This window comes from Bufo gargarizans, chromosome 7 (genome assembly GCF_014858855.1).
Source record: "Bufo gargarizans isolate SCDJY-AF-19 chromosome 7, ASM1485885v1, whole genome shotgun sequence".
In the NCBI taxonomy this organism is placed as follows: domain Eukaryota; kingdom Metazoa; phylum Chordata; class Amphibia; order Anura; family Bufonidae; genus Bufo; species Bufo gargarizans.
The window spans coordinates 24224737-24239650 of record NC_058086.1 but is presented as its reverse complement, the minus strand read 5'-3'; the positions used below and the strand labels follow the sequence as shown (position 1 = coordinate 24239650).

The 14914-nt window shown below is 40.3% G+C and overlaps 1 protein-coding gene across 1 annotated transcript in view; it reads right to left on the bottom strand.

Annotated features, from left to right (window-relative positions):
• CPNE9 (copine family member 9) overlaps positions 1–14914 on the bottom strand; it is a 228500-nt gene that overhangs the window by 121361 nt on the left and 92225 nt on the right. The window contains exons 5-7 of the mRNA XM_044301241.1: positions 14834–14873; positions 12649–12651; positions 5157–5233 (exon numbers count right to left, since the gene is read on the bottom strand). Of these exons, the coding sequence (XP_044157176.1) occupies positions 5157–5233; positions 12649–12651; positions 14834–14873 (120 nt within the window). The remainder of the gene's footprint in view (positions 1–5156; positions 5234–12648; positions 12652–14833; positions 14874–14914) is intronic.

The following is a 14914-nucleotide window of genomic DNA, read 5'->3' as shown; positions in this document are numbered from 1 at the left end:
TCATTCAACCCCCACCTTCATTGTTGCATGGGCTCTAGGAATAGAACTAATGCAGATTATTTAATAAATGATGTTGGGCAAACCTAGTTCCCAATATGGTGCCCTTCATTTCATGAAAGTAAATAAAATCCACAGATCCCAAGTTATGTTGTGAACCCCCCCATCCATGGGAGACTGAGCTTGAGTATAACAGCCCACTACATGCAATAGAATTAGTGATGAGCGGCAGGGGCCATATTCGAATTCGCGATATTTCGCGAATACTTTTTAGAATATTCGTCGAATTTTCGAAAATTCCCAATTTTCTTTTACTTAAAAAAATCGGCAAGGTAATGATTGTGTAATATGAGAATTTTCGTAATTCGAATTTTCGGATTTGAATTTTTTATTGTGAATTTTTCAACTTTTACAACTATTAGACAAAGAAGATTTAGCACTATATTAGCTAAATTGCTCTATATTCGATTTTTTTCGAATATTCGCTATATTGCTATAACTTAGTTTTTTCGAATATTCATAATATTCTAAAAAGAATATATAGCAATATAGCGAATATTCGAAAAAAACGAATATAGAGCAATTTAGCTAATATAGTGCTAAATCTTCTTTGTCTAATAGTTGTAATTTTTTTCTCATCTGAAGTTCAGATTGGAAAAAAATGACAACTATAAAAAAAAAGATTATTATTATACTTAAAAAAATCGGCAAGGTAATGATTGTGTAATATGCGAATTTTCGGATTCAAATTTTTAATTGCGAATTTTTAAACTTACAACTATTAGACAAAGAAGATTATAGCACTATATTAGCTAAATTGCTCTATATTTGTTTTTTTCGAATATTCGCTATATTGCTATAACTGTTTTTTCGAATATTCATAATATTCTAAAACAAGAATATGTAGCAATATAGCGAATATTCGAAAAAACGAAGATAGAGCAAAATTCGCAAACACTACTACTCCTAAAGTCAAGTATATTGCAGCCTTCTTATTGGACCACAAGCTAGAAGCAGGGAGGGATCATGTGTACTGATAAAAAAAAAAAAATCTAATCTAAAAAATCGAATATTTGAAATTACGAATATATAACTATATTCAAAATATTCGCGAATTTTCGAAGTACCTATATTCGCGATAAAAATTCGAAATTTGAATATTCGTGATCAACACTAAATAGGATACAAGATGGAGGTTGACATAATAAGGAGTTTGGGGGCTCTGACACTTCTGATGGAGGCCCTACAATTTGCAGCTCTTCTAATGATGGATGCACTTTATTGGTCCAAATGTAATGTCACGTAAGGAATGAATTTTGACTCCGATCTGAAATTTTTGTAGAAAACTTACATTATCAAGCACCAAAAAAAAAAAGTATCCACAAAACTGAATGAATTAACATATGAAAAGAAATCATCACTTTTTCAGTCATCTCTTCTGTGGATTCAGAACAAACGTGGATTTTTTCATAATTAGATTCATTTCAATTTAAATAGTGAAACTTGCAGCAAATCGGATTCCCCTCCAGCTGGAGAAAATCACTTGGCGGCTGAAATTAACATTGCCGATGAAACACTCAGAAGCCGATCCTTTAATTATTCATTAATTGGAATCAGCCAGTTACCTAAGGAAGAATTAGACCTGTCATCGACGTTCAGACGAGGCTGAGCATTATGGTACCCATGCAGTCAAGGTGTCAGCTGCAGCGTCGTGCCTGGTCCTCGGAAACATTTGTCGACACAACAGGTCCCTAGCCCTGCTCTGTGGGAACGGCTGAACGTCTCTCTGCCATCTGTGTTCGTGTTTTGGAATTGTACAGAACACATTATACCTAAAACATTTTTGCCTCGAAATCCAACTAGGCCAACTGTGCTGGTACATCCAGGAACATGTATGGAATTAACATATTTTTCTGGCCACTTTAGGACGAGGGGTTCCTTAGCAAAAAATGGGCAACATGCTTGTTCATGAGACCAGCCTCTTCCAAATTCTTGTACAAAACTATTGAACCAGTTCTATTTTCTCTAGTTTGCTGCCAATATGGTGACCTGTGTTGGTTCCCTCCAGCCATGGAGAAGACCATACTGAGATGTCTTTTACCTTCTGGCCACCATAGAAGACATATAGACTGCTTTTATGGTACTGGTGCAACTGGTTTTCTCAAAGATCTATATTGGGTAAACCCTTTGATCGAAGCACAAGAAATAATGGTGTTGTAGGAACATGGATGGAAGCACAAGGTCCGGTTGGTGGAGGAAAATGTGAAGAAGGCAGATGCCTCCAATGGATTCTGTAATGCGATCCAGTTACTACTTTCTATCAGAAGAGGAGGCAATGAGACTGGTGAAGCCGCATCACCGTGGACCTCTCATTAAACCCCTGTAAGTCCTTCCTTTCTTTAGTACCCAGCTCGTACAGGATTATATCAACGTGGCTGCTTTCTCCTAGAAACGGTGCCACACCTGTCCACGGTTCGAGTGTGGTACAGCCATAGTTGGGAAAGGTAGTTGCAGTACCGCACACAGCCAGGAGACAGGTGTGGTGCTCTTTTTCTAATCCTGTGCAATCCCTTGAAGGAAACATTTTTGGGTTTGGTTCTCCTTTAAGAGCCTCCTCCCCTCGTGTTATAAGCTCTCTGTCCAGCGAGAGGTGGAAATAGAATTACAGGGCTGACATTATGTTACACAACGCGCCCTGCGCCTCTAACAACGACTACAGGTTCACCCGATGATTGTGTTTGGTGGCCATAGCAACAGATGGAACAAGGTATGATTCAATTGCTTTGTCCTGAGCACTTTTATGATTTTATCCATCTCTTCTTCTAAAATAATGTTCCTCTACCCAACCGTAGAATTACTCCAATCAAGAACAGGACTATTACAGCAGCTAGGATTCATCATGGTGAAGCAGAGGTGTATGCAAGATTCTGTGGATCGCTGATGGCTGATGTGCTCGCTATTCCCGTCTTTCCCGTAGAGATTGAATCGATTGGCAGCGTGCATGCCCGACCAACGATCCATTCCGATGGAGGACACTGGATCTCCACTCTCGGGATTGTGAGGGTTCCAGCTGTCAAACACTAATCACTTATCCGGTTCGTAGGAATACCACCTTAAAGGGGTTTTCCAGGAATAAAATATTCAGGATAGGTCATCAGAATCCCGGCATCCCTGACGATCAGCTGTGTGTTATCAAGCACAGCGCCATACATTGTATAGTGGCTGTGCTTGGTATTGCAGCCCAGGTCTATTCACTTGAATGAGACTGAGCTGCACATAGGCCATGTGACAGTTGAACACGTCATCACATGGCCAAGGAAGAGCGCCCACCGGAGGTCTCTTCAAATAGCTGATCAGTGGGGAGCATGCTGGAAGTCAAACCCACAATTCAGATATTGATGATATGTCCTGAGGATACCTCATCAATATCGTAGTCCCAGAAAAAACCCTTAAAGGGGTTCTCCAGGAATTTAAAAAATTAAAATACTTAAATATTATTTAATAATAAATATATTCACAAATACCTTTCATTATTTAGAATGGTTTGTTTTGTCTAGGGAGCAATCATTAGCAGAAATAAAATGGCTGCCGTCCTATCAGTACACACAAAACCCGTCCTAATCACACAGGAGGACAAGTTACTTCACCACAATGAGCCATAGAGCTGCCTCATCCTCCTCTCTGCTTGTCAGGAATCATGGTCCTGAATACAGGGGAATCTCTGGGGGACTGGAGAAGATGAGGAGACATGAGAGGAGGTTGGGGCTATGGCTAATGAGCAGCAGCACTTGTATGCAGTTTCCATTACCACAGTCTGTCCTCTCTGCACTTCATGTCTCCTCATGAACCAAATTCACCTGAGATTCAGCTAAAGTTCTTATTGTCTGTATTTAGGATCATAATCTCTGACAAGTAGAGCAGAGAGGAGGATGAGGCAGCTCTTTACCTCAGTGTTGTAAAGTAACTTGTCCTCATGTGTGATCAGGACAGGTTTTGTGTGAACTAATGGGACAGCGGCCATTTTGTTTCCCCTGACGACTGCTCCCTCCCCAGACAAAACGAGCCATTATAAATAATGAAAGGTATTTGAGAACATATTTATAATAAAGTAATATTTAAGTATTTTCATTTTCTTAATTCCCAGAGAACCCCTTTAAATGGGCATTTTTATACATTTGTTTTATCATTTATTGAGCCTATATGTGAATGTTTATGTAATTTCTTTATATATATATATATATATATATATATATATATATATACTGTATATATATTTATACAAAAACAGGTGGATGGTTTTCTGGTTATAATTTTCGGATGCCCCTCCATGTATTCTACTTCCGGTCCTGGTTCTATAACTTCCTCTTTCTTTGGACAGCAGACAGTCTCACCTAACTCTCTCAGTCAGACCATCACTGCGACCAGAGAGACACACACATTGCATTAATCAGCTCAGCGCTCTTCTGTGGGCATCTTAATCTAGGTCTACCAAGAGAACAATAGCGCTGTCATACTGATATCCCAATTCTATACCTATTGTTATTGTAAGGATTACCTTGCAGACAATATTTCCCCCCACACAGCCGCAATAAACTGACATTGGATTACCTATCTATATAGGAGGTCTTATCATTTGTGCTAGCTGCTATTGCAAGACAGTATCATGTATGTCATTTTCAATGGTGTAATACTGCCGAGATGAAAAAGAAAAACATCCATAAATTCTTAAAATGAATATTGACTTTGCTACCCCTTTCTGATGTGAGCATCCCTTTAAGTAATAGCTACATCTATATAATGTAACTAGTAAAACATTTTTAGGAGTAAGCACAGGACATGATGGGAATGATAGTTCCATATCATACCCATATAACCCCAAATTCCAGTATATGTGAAAGCTCCACCCCCAGCCCAACGGGGGATCATTTTGCAAAGCTGCCTGAAATGCCCCTTTTAATTCTTTTATTTTTAAACCCCATCCCTTACATCATGTGATCCCATTTGCAAAATGGTCCAATGAAAAACTGGTAACCTATAACTTCAGTGACCACATGGTGGGGGGGGGGGGGGGGGTCGGTACCAAGTTTTGGACCCTCTTCATTTTATAAAAGGTAGAACCAGCAATTATAGACGTTTAGGTTGGCTTTGCTGTTACTCACGTGAGCGGCTTCTCCAGTCGGCTCCTCTGCGACCCAATGACTTCTCCAAGAGTGCAAAAGGTCTGACCCAGAAAGTCCTGAAGAAGAAGTGGAGCAGATGAGGTAAAACCGTGATATTGTGCAAAATACACCACAATCTTTATGGTATCACTTTAGACTTTTAAGACTTATTGAATTGATGACCTAAAATTTACTACTTGAAGGCTGAAGGCTCTGCTGATGGGTAGAAAATTAGTTTCTTCGAAGTTTACCAATTTTTACAGCATACTAGAAAATGTATGAGTATTTGTGGGTGTATTGGAGGCCGTGGACCATCACTGGTGGAGAAACGTGGAACAGCATGGTGACTATCCAAGTAAAGAGGTAAAACATGATCATGCCGAGTCCGCCAGAGTGGAGACTCCAAGGCAGCATGCCTGACGGCGGGACATGGGGTCCTTACAACAGTTCTATGGATCTGTAGGCCCTCATTGTGCCGCCATATCGTGCCTTTATTTTGTGGAGATATTCCGTTCTGTATGGAATCCTTCTGGAGAAAGAAAGCTCCATAATATGACATAAAAAATTGCAGTTTCTATACATTGTAAACCAATTTTTGTACCAATAAGGATCAGATACCGATAACATTTTTTTTTTCTAGTCCATTTGTATTGTCTTGGTCATTTTTTTTCATTCTGTTTTCCTTGACTTCTATGGGAAAGTGTTGAAGGCATGCTCTGTGATCTGTGCAAAGTTCATTCTGCAGGGAGGGGGAGGAAGTGAGCTGTGAATGGTGGAACCGGTGTTATCTATATATATAGGTATTACCTGTGATTGTAAAATCCTACTTGTGATGATAATGAGATGACTGCAGTGAATATATGTACAGAACAGAAATCTCAGCCTATTCTAAATCTCGGTGAATGAAAGTATTGATAATAACATGAAAAAAATGCAGTTTCTGTACATTATTATAGGGTGGACATCTTGTCTGAGCTGCTGTTAGCAGCTGTCACAGATTTGCTTCACAGCAGCCACATGGGCCTTAGGAACCTGTAGACTGGAGATGACTCATATATATGGGTATTATCAGTCATTGTAATCCTGCCTGTGATGACTGCTGCTAAGTGATGTCTGTCAGCCTATTATAAATCTCAGTGGCCAGTTTAAAAACTGCAGAATGAAACTATCAATAATGAAATAATGAAAACAGCGCCATGGAAATAATGGTGCTTAACCCTTTTAACCCCGGGCCAGTTTTCACCTTCCCGCCCAGGCCATTTTTTGCAAATCTGACATGTGTCACTTTATGTGGTTAAAACTTTGAAACACTTTTACTTATCCAGGCCATTCTGAGATAGTTTTCTCGTCACATATTGTACTTCGTGACACTGGTAAAATTGAGTCAAAATATTTCTTTTTTATTTATGAAAAAATACAAAATTTTCCCCAAATTTTGAAACATTAGCAATCTTGCAAATTTCAATTTCTCTACTTTTATAATAGATAGTAATACCTCCAAAAATTGTTATTACCGTACTTTACATTCCCCATATGTCTACTTCATGTTTGGATCATTTTGTGAATGACATTTTATTTTTTGGGGACATTAGAAGGTTTAGAAGCAAATCTTGAAATTTTTCTGAAAATTTCCAAAACCCACCTTTTAAGGACCAATTCAGGTCTGGAGTCACTTTGTGAGGCTTACATAATAGAAACCACCCAAAAAAGACCCCATTTTAGAAACTACACATTTTACATTTAACACAATAAAAGCATTTTAGAAAAAAAAAATCATGTTTTAGTGTCTCCATAATCTGAGAGCCATAGTTTTTTTTATTGTTTGGGCGATTGTCTTAGGTAGGGGTTCATTTTTTGCGGGATGAGGTGACGGTTAGATTGGTACTATTTTAGGGGGCATACTCCTTTTTGATCGGTGTTGCACATTTAGTGATTTAAGATGACCCAAAAACTCTTTTTTTTCACTTCTTTTTTGTCCCACTCTGGGACTTCAACTTTTGGGGGTCCGATCCCCTTTACATTGCATCACAATACTTCTGTATTGTCATGCATTGGCTGTAAGTGTATTACCAGTGTAATAAACTTACAGCCTGCTTGCCTGTGAGATCCAGGGGGCATCGGGCTGCCTTCCCTGCCATCGGGTCCCCGTCACAGCAGCGCGGGGACCCGATGGAAGCTCTCTCCCTCCCTCCACACATTGCACGTGCCACGTTCAGCGCAGACCACGGCTTATCAAGAGGTAATGCGCCGGCATCAGTGTTTTCAACGATGCCGGCGCATACAGCAGGGGTCCGGCTATCAGTCACTGCCGGACCCCTGCCGCTGATTGGACAGGCGCAGCTCCTGCACCCGTACGATCAGCCCGCCGTAATAATACGGCGCTGGGCCGCGAGTCACGTCCCGCTGCACCGTACTATTACGGCGCTGGTCGGGAAGGGGTTAAAAATAATATCTATGTATAGGTGTTATCAGTCACTGTAGTCCTGCCTGTGATGATAATGAAATGACTGCTGAGAAGTGATGTCTATAGACAGAAGTGTCAGCCAATTATAAATCTCAGTGGCCAGTTTTAAAACTGCAGAATTAAGCCATCAATAATGAAATGAGAATTGCAGTTTCTGTACAGTATAGCCTATTTTTTTTTTTTATAATTACTACCCGATATTGATATTTATTCTTAGGTTTTTTTTCTAATCCATTTCTATTGTCTCATTGTAGATTTTTTATTCTGTGTTAGAGTGTTGTTGGCATGCTCTGTGCAAAGATCATTGTGCAGAGAGGGGGAGGAGGTGAGCTGTGATATCACCTATTGTGAATGATAGATAATGCGTTATCTATATTTAGGTATTATCTGTCATTGTAATCCTGCCTGTGATGATAATGATATGACTGCTGAGAAGTGATGTTTACAGAACAGAATTGTCATCCTATCTCATTGAGTTTCTGTACATTATTATAGAGTGTCCACCTTTTTTTAGCAGCATTCAGAAATGTGCTTGGCCATAGGAACCTGTAGACTGGAGTTGACGTCTATGGGACTCAGTGACCTGTGCAGAGATCATTGGGCAGGGAGGGGTAGATAAGCTGCAACATCACCTATGGTTAATAGTGGATCCTGTATTATCTATTATAAGCTCTTGCAGGTAGGGTCCTCTACCCCTGTGTCCCAGTCTGTTAATACTTTCTTGTTTATTGTAGTTTTTATTTTTGTAACCCGTCTGGATTTACAGCGCCATGGAACTAATGGTGCTTAAAAATAATAATAATAATAATAATAATAATAATAATAATAATATCTATGTATAGGTGTTATCAGTCATTGTAGTCCTGCTTGTGATGATAATGAGATGACTGCTGAGAATTAATCTCCACAGAATAGAAGGTGCCAGTTTATTATGAGGCTTAGTGGTCAGAGTAAAGACTATCGGTAACAACATCATACAAACAACAGGTCATTTTCTGGCGATACAGTCCCTTGAAATAAGGCGACCAGCTGTCATCCATTTTTGCGGTTGTGTTTTGCATGTAAACGAGGAGAGGAAAGTTCCCTATTTAAATAGCCAAGCAGTCAGCTGAGAACAATTAGCTTTAGCATGAATATTCTCTGCCAGTGCAGACGGGCCAGAAATAGAAAACCTAAAATTACAGCTAATGCAAATAAATTTGCGCAGGCTGTGATGTTTCAAAGATCTTGATTTACCCGGAATCACTGAGCGGCTCCAGCGCTTCCAAGCATGAAAACATTTTGTGTTTCGAATCAGGATGCTGCAGATAGGAACGGCTGGAGGGCCGGGTGGTGGGCGTTCACCCCGCTGACTGTGATGAATAGTTCTGATTTTTTATTTTCAAATAAGGATTAAATGCCCCCTGAGAGAGCGACTAGTTAAATGAATAAATTAGTGTAAAAGGGGCGAAATTATGCAAATATTGATTTCTGCTTCTTCTTGGCCAAATTAAGAATTATTAGTTGAAGATGGGAAAACAGACTTTTATTCTGAGAGCGGGAGTCTTGGTGGAGGGAGGTTCCCTCAAGAACACTTTGGTCGAGATGATAACACAGTGTCATTCTCCTGGAAATAGATGCAGAAGGAACTAAAACTGGGCTTAGACAAAAATGTGCTTTTGCTAGAAGTACCCCCTGATAATGAGCTGATTGCAGGAACCCCCAGGGATCAGCTGTGATCGGTGAAGGACCCTGTCGCAAAGTTTCTCTGCAGTGACACCGCAGGAGAAATGAAGTATTACACTCTGCCTATTGGAACCAGTGGACTGTCCATGTAATGGAGGATGTTCTCTCTAACCACCCTCTGCTCTGGCAAATGATCTGAAAGGAGAGACCCTTTAAAAATAGGAGGAGAATAATATAATGTTATATGACCATGACTATAAAATTTAGGAGACAGACGCAGGTTTCACTTCTAGAATCCACTGCTATCTCAAGAACAGGGCCCCGCCGCGCATGAAGAAGAGCACGCTGCACATGCCTGATGTTCTTTCCATTCAATGCTACAGGATTTCCAAAAATAGTTAAGCAAGTGGGATCCACACCTTATGAAATATCCTATCAATAGGCCTTAAAGGGGTTGTCCCACAAAAAGTATTCTACAAATTTCAAACCAGCACCTGGATCTGAATACTTTTGTAATTTTATGTAATTAAAAATTTAGCATAGTCAGTGAGTTATTCAATAAAATGTATCTGTGTAGCGCCACCTGCTGTTTGTTCTTTTTCTTATTTCTTCATCCCGCTCACTGAGATGGCCGCACATGCTCTGTTTCATCCTTCAACTGCCTCCTAAGTTGTGATCGGGAGAGCATGGACACGCCTCCTGAGCTGCAGCAGAAAGGACGCTCCCATGGTCAGCTTGATATAAATCTAGCAGAGTAATGAATGGGGAGATCTCTGGATCCATGTGAGGTACAGGGCTGGTTCCATGGTGTTTCTCTCCGTGCCTCCGCACTGCAAATAAATAGAACATGTTCTATTTTTTTGCATTACGGACGGATCACGGACCCTTTCAAATTGAATGGGTCTGGATACGTCTGTGGCAGCCGCAGGGATGTTGCTCGTGCATTGGGGACCGCAAATTGCGGTCCCCAATGCAAGGGATGGCTGAGCAATGGCTGTGTGCATGAGTCCTGAGTAGCTATATAACATAGGTGTTGTTTGTATATTTTGAAATGACTCCTACTCCTATCCTCCAACAGTGGCCACTGATAAGCCCTTTTTTATCTCAGCAGAGTCCACCCACTGCTTATTGATCCATCGAGGACGGTGAGCGCTATTCATTTCAGCTAATCTCTCTTTGTTGTAGCAGAGGCAGGATCTGGACTTGCTGCGTTCCCCGAGCGGCTCTATATATAGCCGGCAATCATTACGGAATAGCCCTCTCTCCACACAACTTGTATTGCATCTTCAGCTCTCTGTGCCAAGCTCTCCCACCCGCTCTCCCCAGCAGATTGCAAGAAATGTCCTTGAAAGCCTTAAAGGTGTATCTGGAACAAGTTTGCCCATATAATGCATTAATCTACTTTCCAGTGTCAATAGTGTTGGCAGAAAGCACAGGAAGATAATGAAATAATAGCAATATAATTATATTATCTGCTGCAGAGTTACACGCCAGTCTGCTTATATCTATATAATACGCGGCTTTCTAAATTATATGGATATTAGACAGTGCAGGTGAGTCCTCTCTCCATATAAGGAAGGAAGGAAGAACAGAAGGAAAAGGAAAGGAGAGGAAAGAGAAGGGAGGGAAGAAGGGAGATAGCAAGGAAGGAAGGAAGAAACAAAGGAAAAGGAAAGGAGAGGAAAGAGAAGGGAGGCAAGAAGGGAGATAGCAAGGAAGGGACAAAGGAAGGAAGAACAGAAGGAAAAGGAAAGGAGAGGAAAGAGAAGGGATGGAAGAAGGGAGATAGCAAGGAAGGAAGGAAGAACAGAAGGAAAAGGAAAGGAGAGGAAAGAGAAGGGATGGAAGAAGGGAGATAGCAAGGAAGGGACGAAGGAAGGAAGAACAAAAGGAAACGGGAAGGAGAGGAAAGAGAAGGGATGGAAGAAGGGAGATAGCAAGGAAGGGATGAAGGAAGGAACAACAGAAGGAAAAGGAAAGAAGAGGAAAGGACGGAGGGGAGAAGGGGATAGCAAGGAAGGGACGAAGGAAGGAAGGAAGAACAGAAGGAAAAGGAAAGGAGAGGAAAGAGAAGGGAGGGAAGAAGGGAGATAGCAAGGAAGGAAGGAAGAACAGAAGGAAAAGGAAAGAAGAGGATAGAGAACGGAGGGAAGAAGGGAGATAGCAAGGAAGGGACGAAGGAAGGAAGGAAGAACAGAAGGAAAAGGAAAGAAGAGGATAGAGAACGGAGGGAAGAAGGAAGATAGCAAGGAAGGAAGGAAGGAAGAACAGAAGGAAAAGGAAAGGAGAGGAAGAGAAGGGAGGGAAGAAGGGAGATAGAAAAGGAAGGGACGAAGGAAGGAAGGAAGAACAGAAGGAAAAGGAAAGAAGAGGATAGAGAACGGAGGGAAGAAGGGAGATAGCAAGGAAGGGACGAAGGAAGGAAGGAAGAACAGAAGGAAAAGGAAAGCAGAGGAAAGAGAAGGGATGGAAGAGGGGATATAGCAAGGAAGGGAGGAAGGAAGGGGAGGGAGGAAGGATGCAATGAAGGGAGGGAGTAAAGAAGAATTGAAGCTAGGGTGGGAGAGAGGTAGGACCAAAGGAAGGGGGAGCAGGAGGGAGGAAGGAAGGAAGAAAGTAAAGTGTGGAAGAAAGGAAGGAAGTTAAGAAGGAAGAGCAGAAAAGAAAGGAGACAGGAATATAGGAAAGAAAAGAAAGAAGAAAAGAAGGATGGAAAGAAGGAAGAAAGGACGTAAGGAAGAGGAAGGAAGGATGTAAGAAAGGGAGGGAGGAAAGAACAAAGGAATAAAGAAAGGAGAAAAGGAAGGGAAGGAGGAGGAAGAAAAGGAGGCAGGAATGAAGGAAGGAATAAAAAGGAAGGAGAGAAGGAAGTAGGGATAGATAGAATATTGTTATAAATCCAGTTCTTATCAGATGTATTGTGTATCATAAAATAGAGACGTACCTTCTGTGTTTCCAATTTAAATGATGCAAAGAAAGAAATGGTGATAACGGGGATTAATGGTCAGAATAAAGTCTGCAGTTCAGATTAGTATATAGCTGTATGTATCATTATGTATCTGTCAGTACTTATCTGTATACAACACAACATATCTGTATACCTCAGTATAGATCTGTACACAGTATATAGATGTATACATTATTATACAGGGTGGCCCAGCGATAGTGTGACCAGATGAACGGGCAAGTGGATTGTTTGTTTTCAATTACCCACAAGTCACAGAAGATACTGAAGGTGGTCCCCGTCCAGGTCCTCTCTGGGCAGGTCGGGTTATGGTGGCCGATACGGCTTGTGATGCTGTGGATGGTGTTTGTGATGTTCTCCTTGAGTTCCTCCAGGGGATGTGGACTGTTAGCGGACACTTTCTGTTTTACATTTCGCCACAGATAAAAATGGCATGTGGACAAGTCTGCGGGACGTGGTGGCCATAACGCCTCGCTCACAGTTCGCTCTTCCGTAAACAGTTCATGGAGCCGTGCCGGTGAGTTCCGTGAGGTGTGGCATGTGGCCTCGTCTTGTTGGAAAAGCAGGACATTTTTTCTTCTGGTGTTAGTTGGTTGGGCAGAAGCAGTACTAGCTCACAGACGTTCACAGACGTTCAGGTAAATTGTGTTATTCACAGTTGATTTGAGGAAAATTGTGTGTTCCTGACACCGCGCACCAGACGCCAATTTTATGGTTGTGAAGTTGTCAAGTTGGGATTTTCAGCAGAAATTTTGAAATTACATGACCTGATAAATGACACCAAGCTTTGTCCGCCATGGAGTCCAGCAATGGGTCCAAATGTCTGTCAGCAATCACAGCACCAAGTCCAGTTATTTAGGCGTTTAGCGTTGTCGGACTCTCTCAGTTCCTGCACACACGTTATTCGGTGCGGTTTCAGGTTCAGAGATTTCAGCGCTTGCTGACAAGTTGCTCGTCTCAGTTGCTGAGATGGTTTTGGAGTTGATTTTTGGGGGCTACTTGCAATGTGCTGCTGAATTTCATGCACAACTTCAGCTGTCCTGATCGATGGAGGCCTCGGTTCCTTCATGTTTGATGCCATTTCCGAACCAGACTCTGAATACAACGTTTAGCCGGTGGTTTTGTTGCTGGGTACTTGTCGGCAAAAGTCTCTTGCATTTCTTTCATCGATCTGCTTTGCACATAGCCTTCCACAATCACTACTCGCTGTTCCAGGGAGAACGCCATCTTTCTGACACAACAGACCTCTTTTATCAAACTCAAAAACAAATCTGTCTTAGTTGTTGCCCACAGCAGCCAATCAGAGCTCTGCTTTCAGTTTCTACAGGGCTCTGAAAAAATGAAAGCTAAGCTCTTATTGGTTGTTGCAAACAACTAAGACTGATTTACTATTAGGCAGTATGATTTGGAGATATTGAAGGTGCGCTACTTTTTGTGGGTCGCCCTGTATATCTGTAAACGTCAGTACATGTACATGTCAATATCTATCTGTACACATACCTATACATATCAACTTGTATCTGTATATATAATTGTTTATCTGTGCACATCGTTATATAGTTGTACACATGAGTATATATCAGTATATAGCTGTATACAGGAGTATATATCAGTAAATAGATGTATACATGAGTATATATCAGTATATAGCTGTATACATGAGTATATATCTATATATATTGTAGCTGTATACATGAGTATCTATCAGTATATAGTAGCTGTATACATGAGTATATATCAGTAAATAGCTGTATACATGAGTATATATCAGTATATAGTAGCTGTATACATGAGTATATATCAGTATATAGCTGTATACATGAGTATATATCAGTATATAGTAGCTGTATACATAAGTATATATCAGTATATAGCTGTATACATGAGTATATATCTATATATAATAGCTGTATACATGAGTATATATCAGTACATAGCTGTATACATGAGTATATATCAGTACATAGCTGTATACATGAGTATATATCAGTATATAGCTGTATACATGAGTACATATCAGTACATAGCTGTATACATGAGTATATATCAGTATATAGCTGTATACATAAGTATATATCAGTATATAGTAGCTGTATACATGAGTATATATCAGTATATAGTAACTGTATACATGAGTATATATCAGTATATAGCTGTATACATGAGTATATAAGAGTATATAGCTGTATAAATGAGTATATAGCAGTATATAGCTGTATACATGAGTATATATCAGTACAAAGTTGTATACATGAGTACATATCAGTATATAGCTGTATACATGAGTATATATCAGTATATACCTGTATGCATAAGTATATATGAGTATATAGTAACTGTATACATGAGTATATAGCTGTATACATAAGTATATATGAGTATATAGTAACTGTATACATGAGTATATATGAGTATATAGCTGTATACATGAGTATATCCCAGTATACAGTAGCTGTATACATGAGTATATATCAGTATATAGTGACTTATGTTTAGCACGCCAGGGTATAGGGTGACAGCTGTACATTATGGATGGACGACTAAGCAAAAAACCCAATTAGCAGTAACGACTGAATGACTCACGTGTTTTGATATATTGCAGCTTCGGGAGTCCACATTGAACCTGTAAAGAAACAATATGTGAGAATGTGAGAGTTAATATTA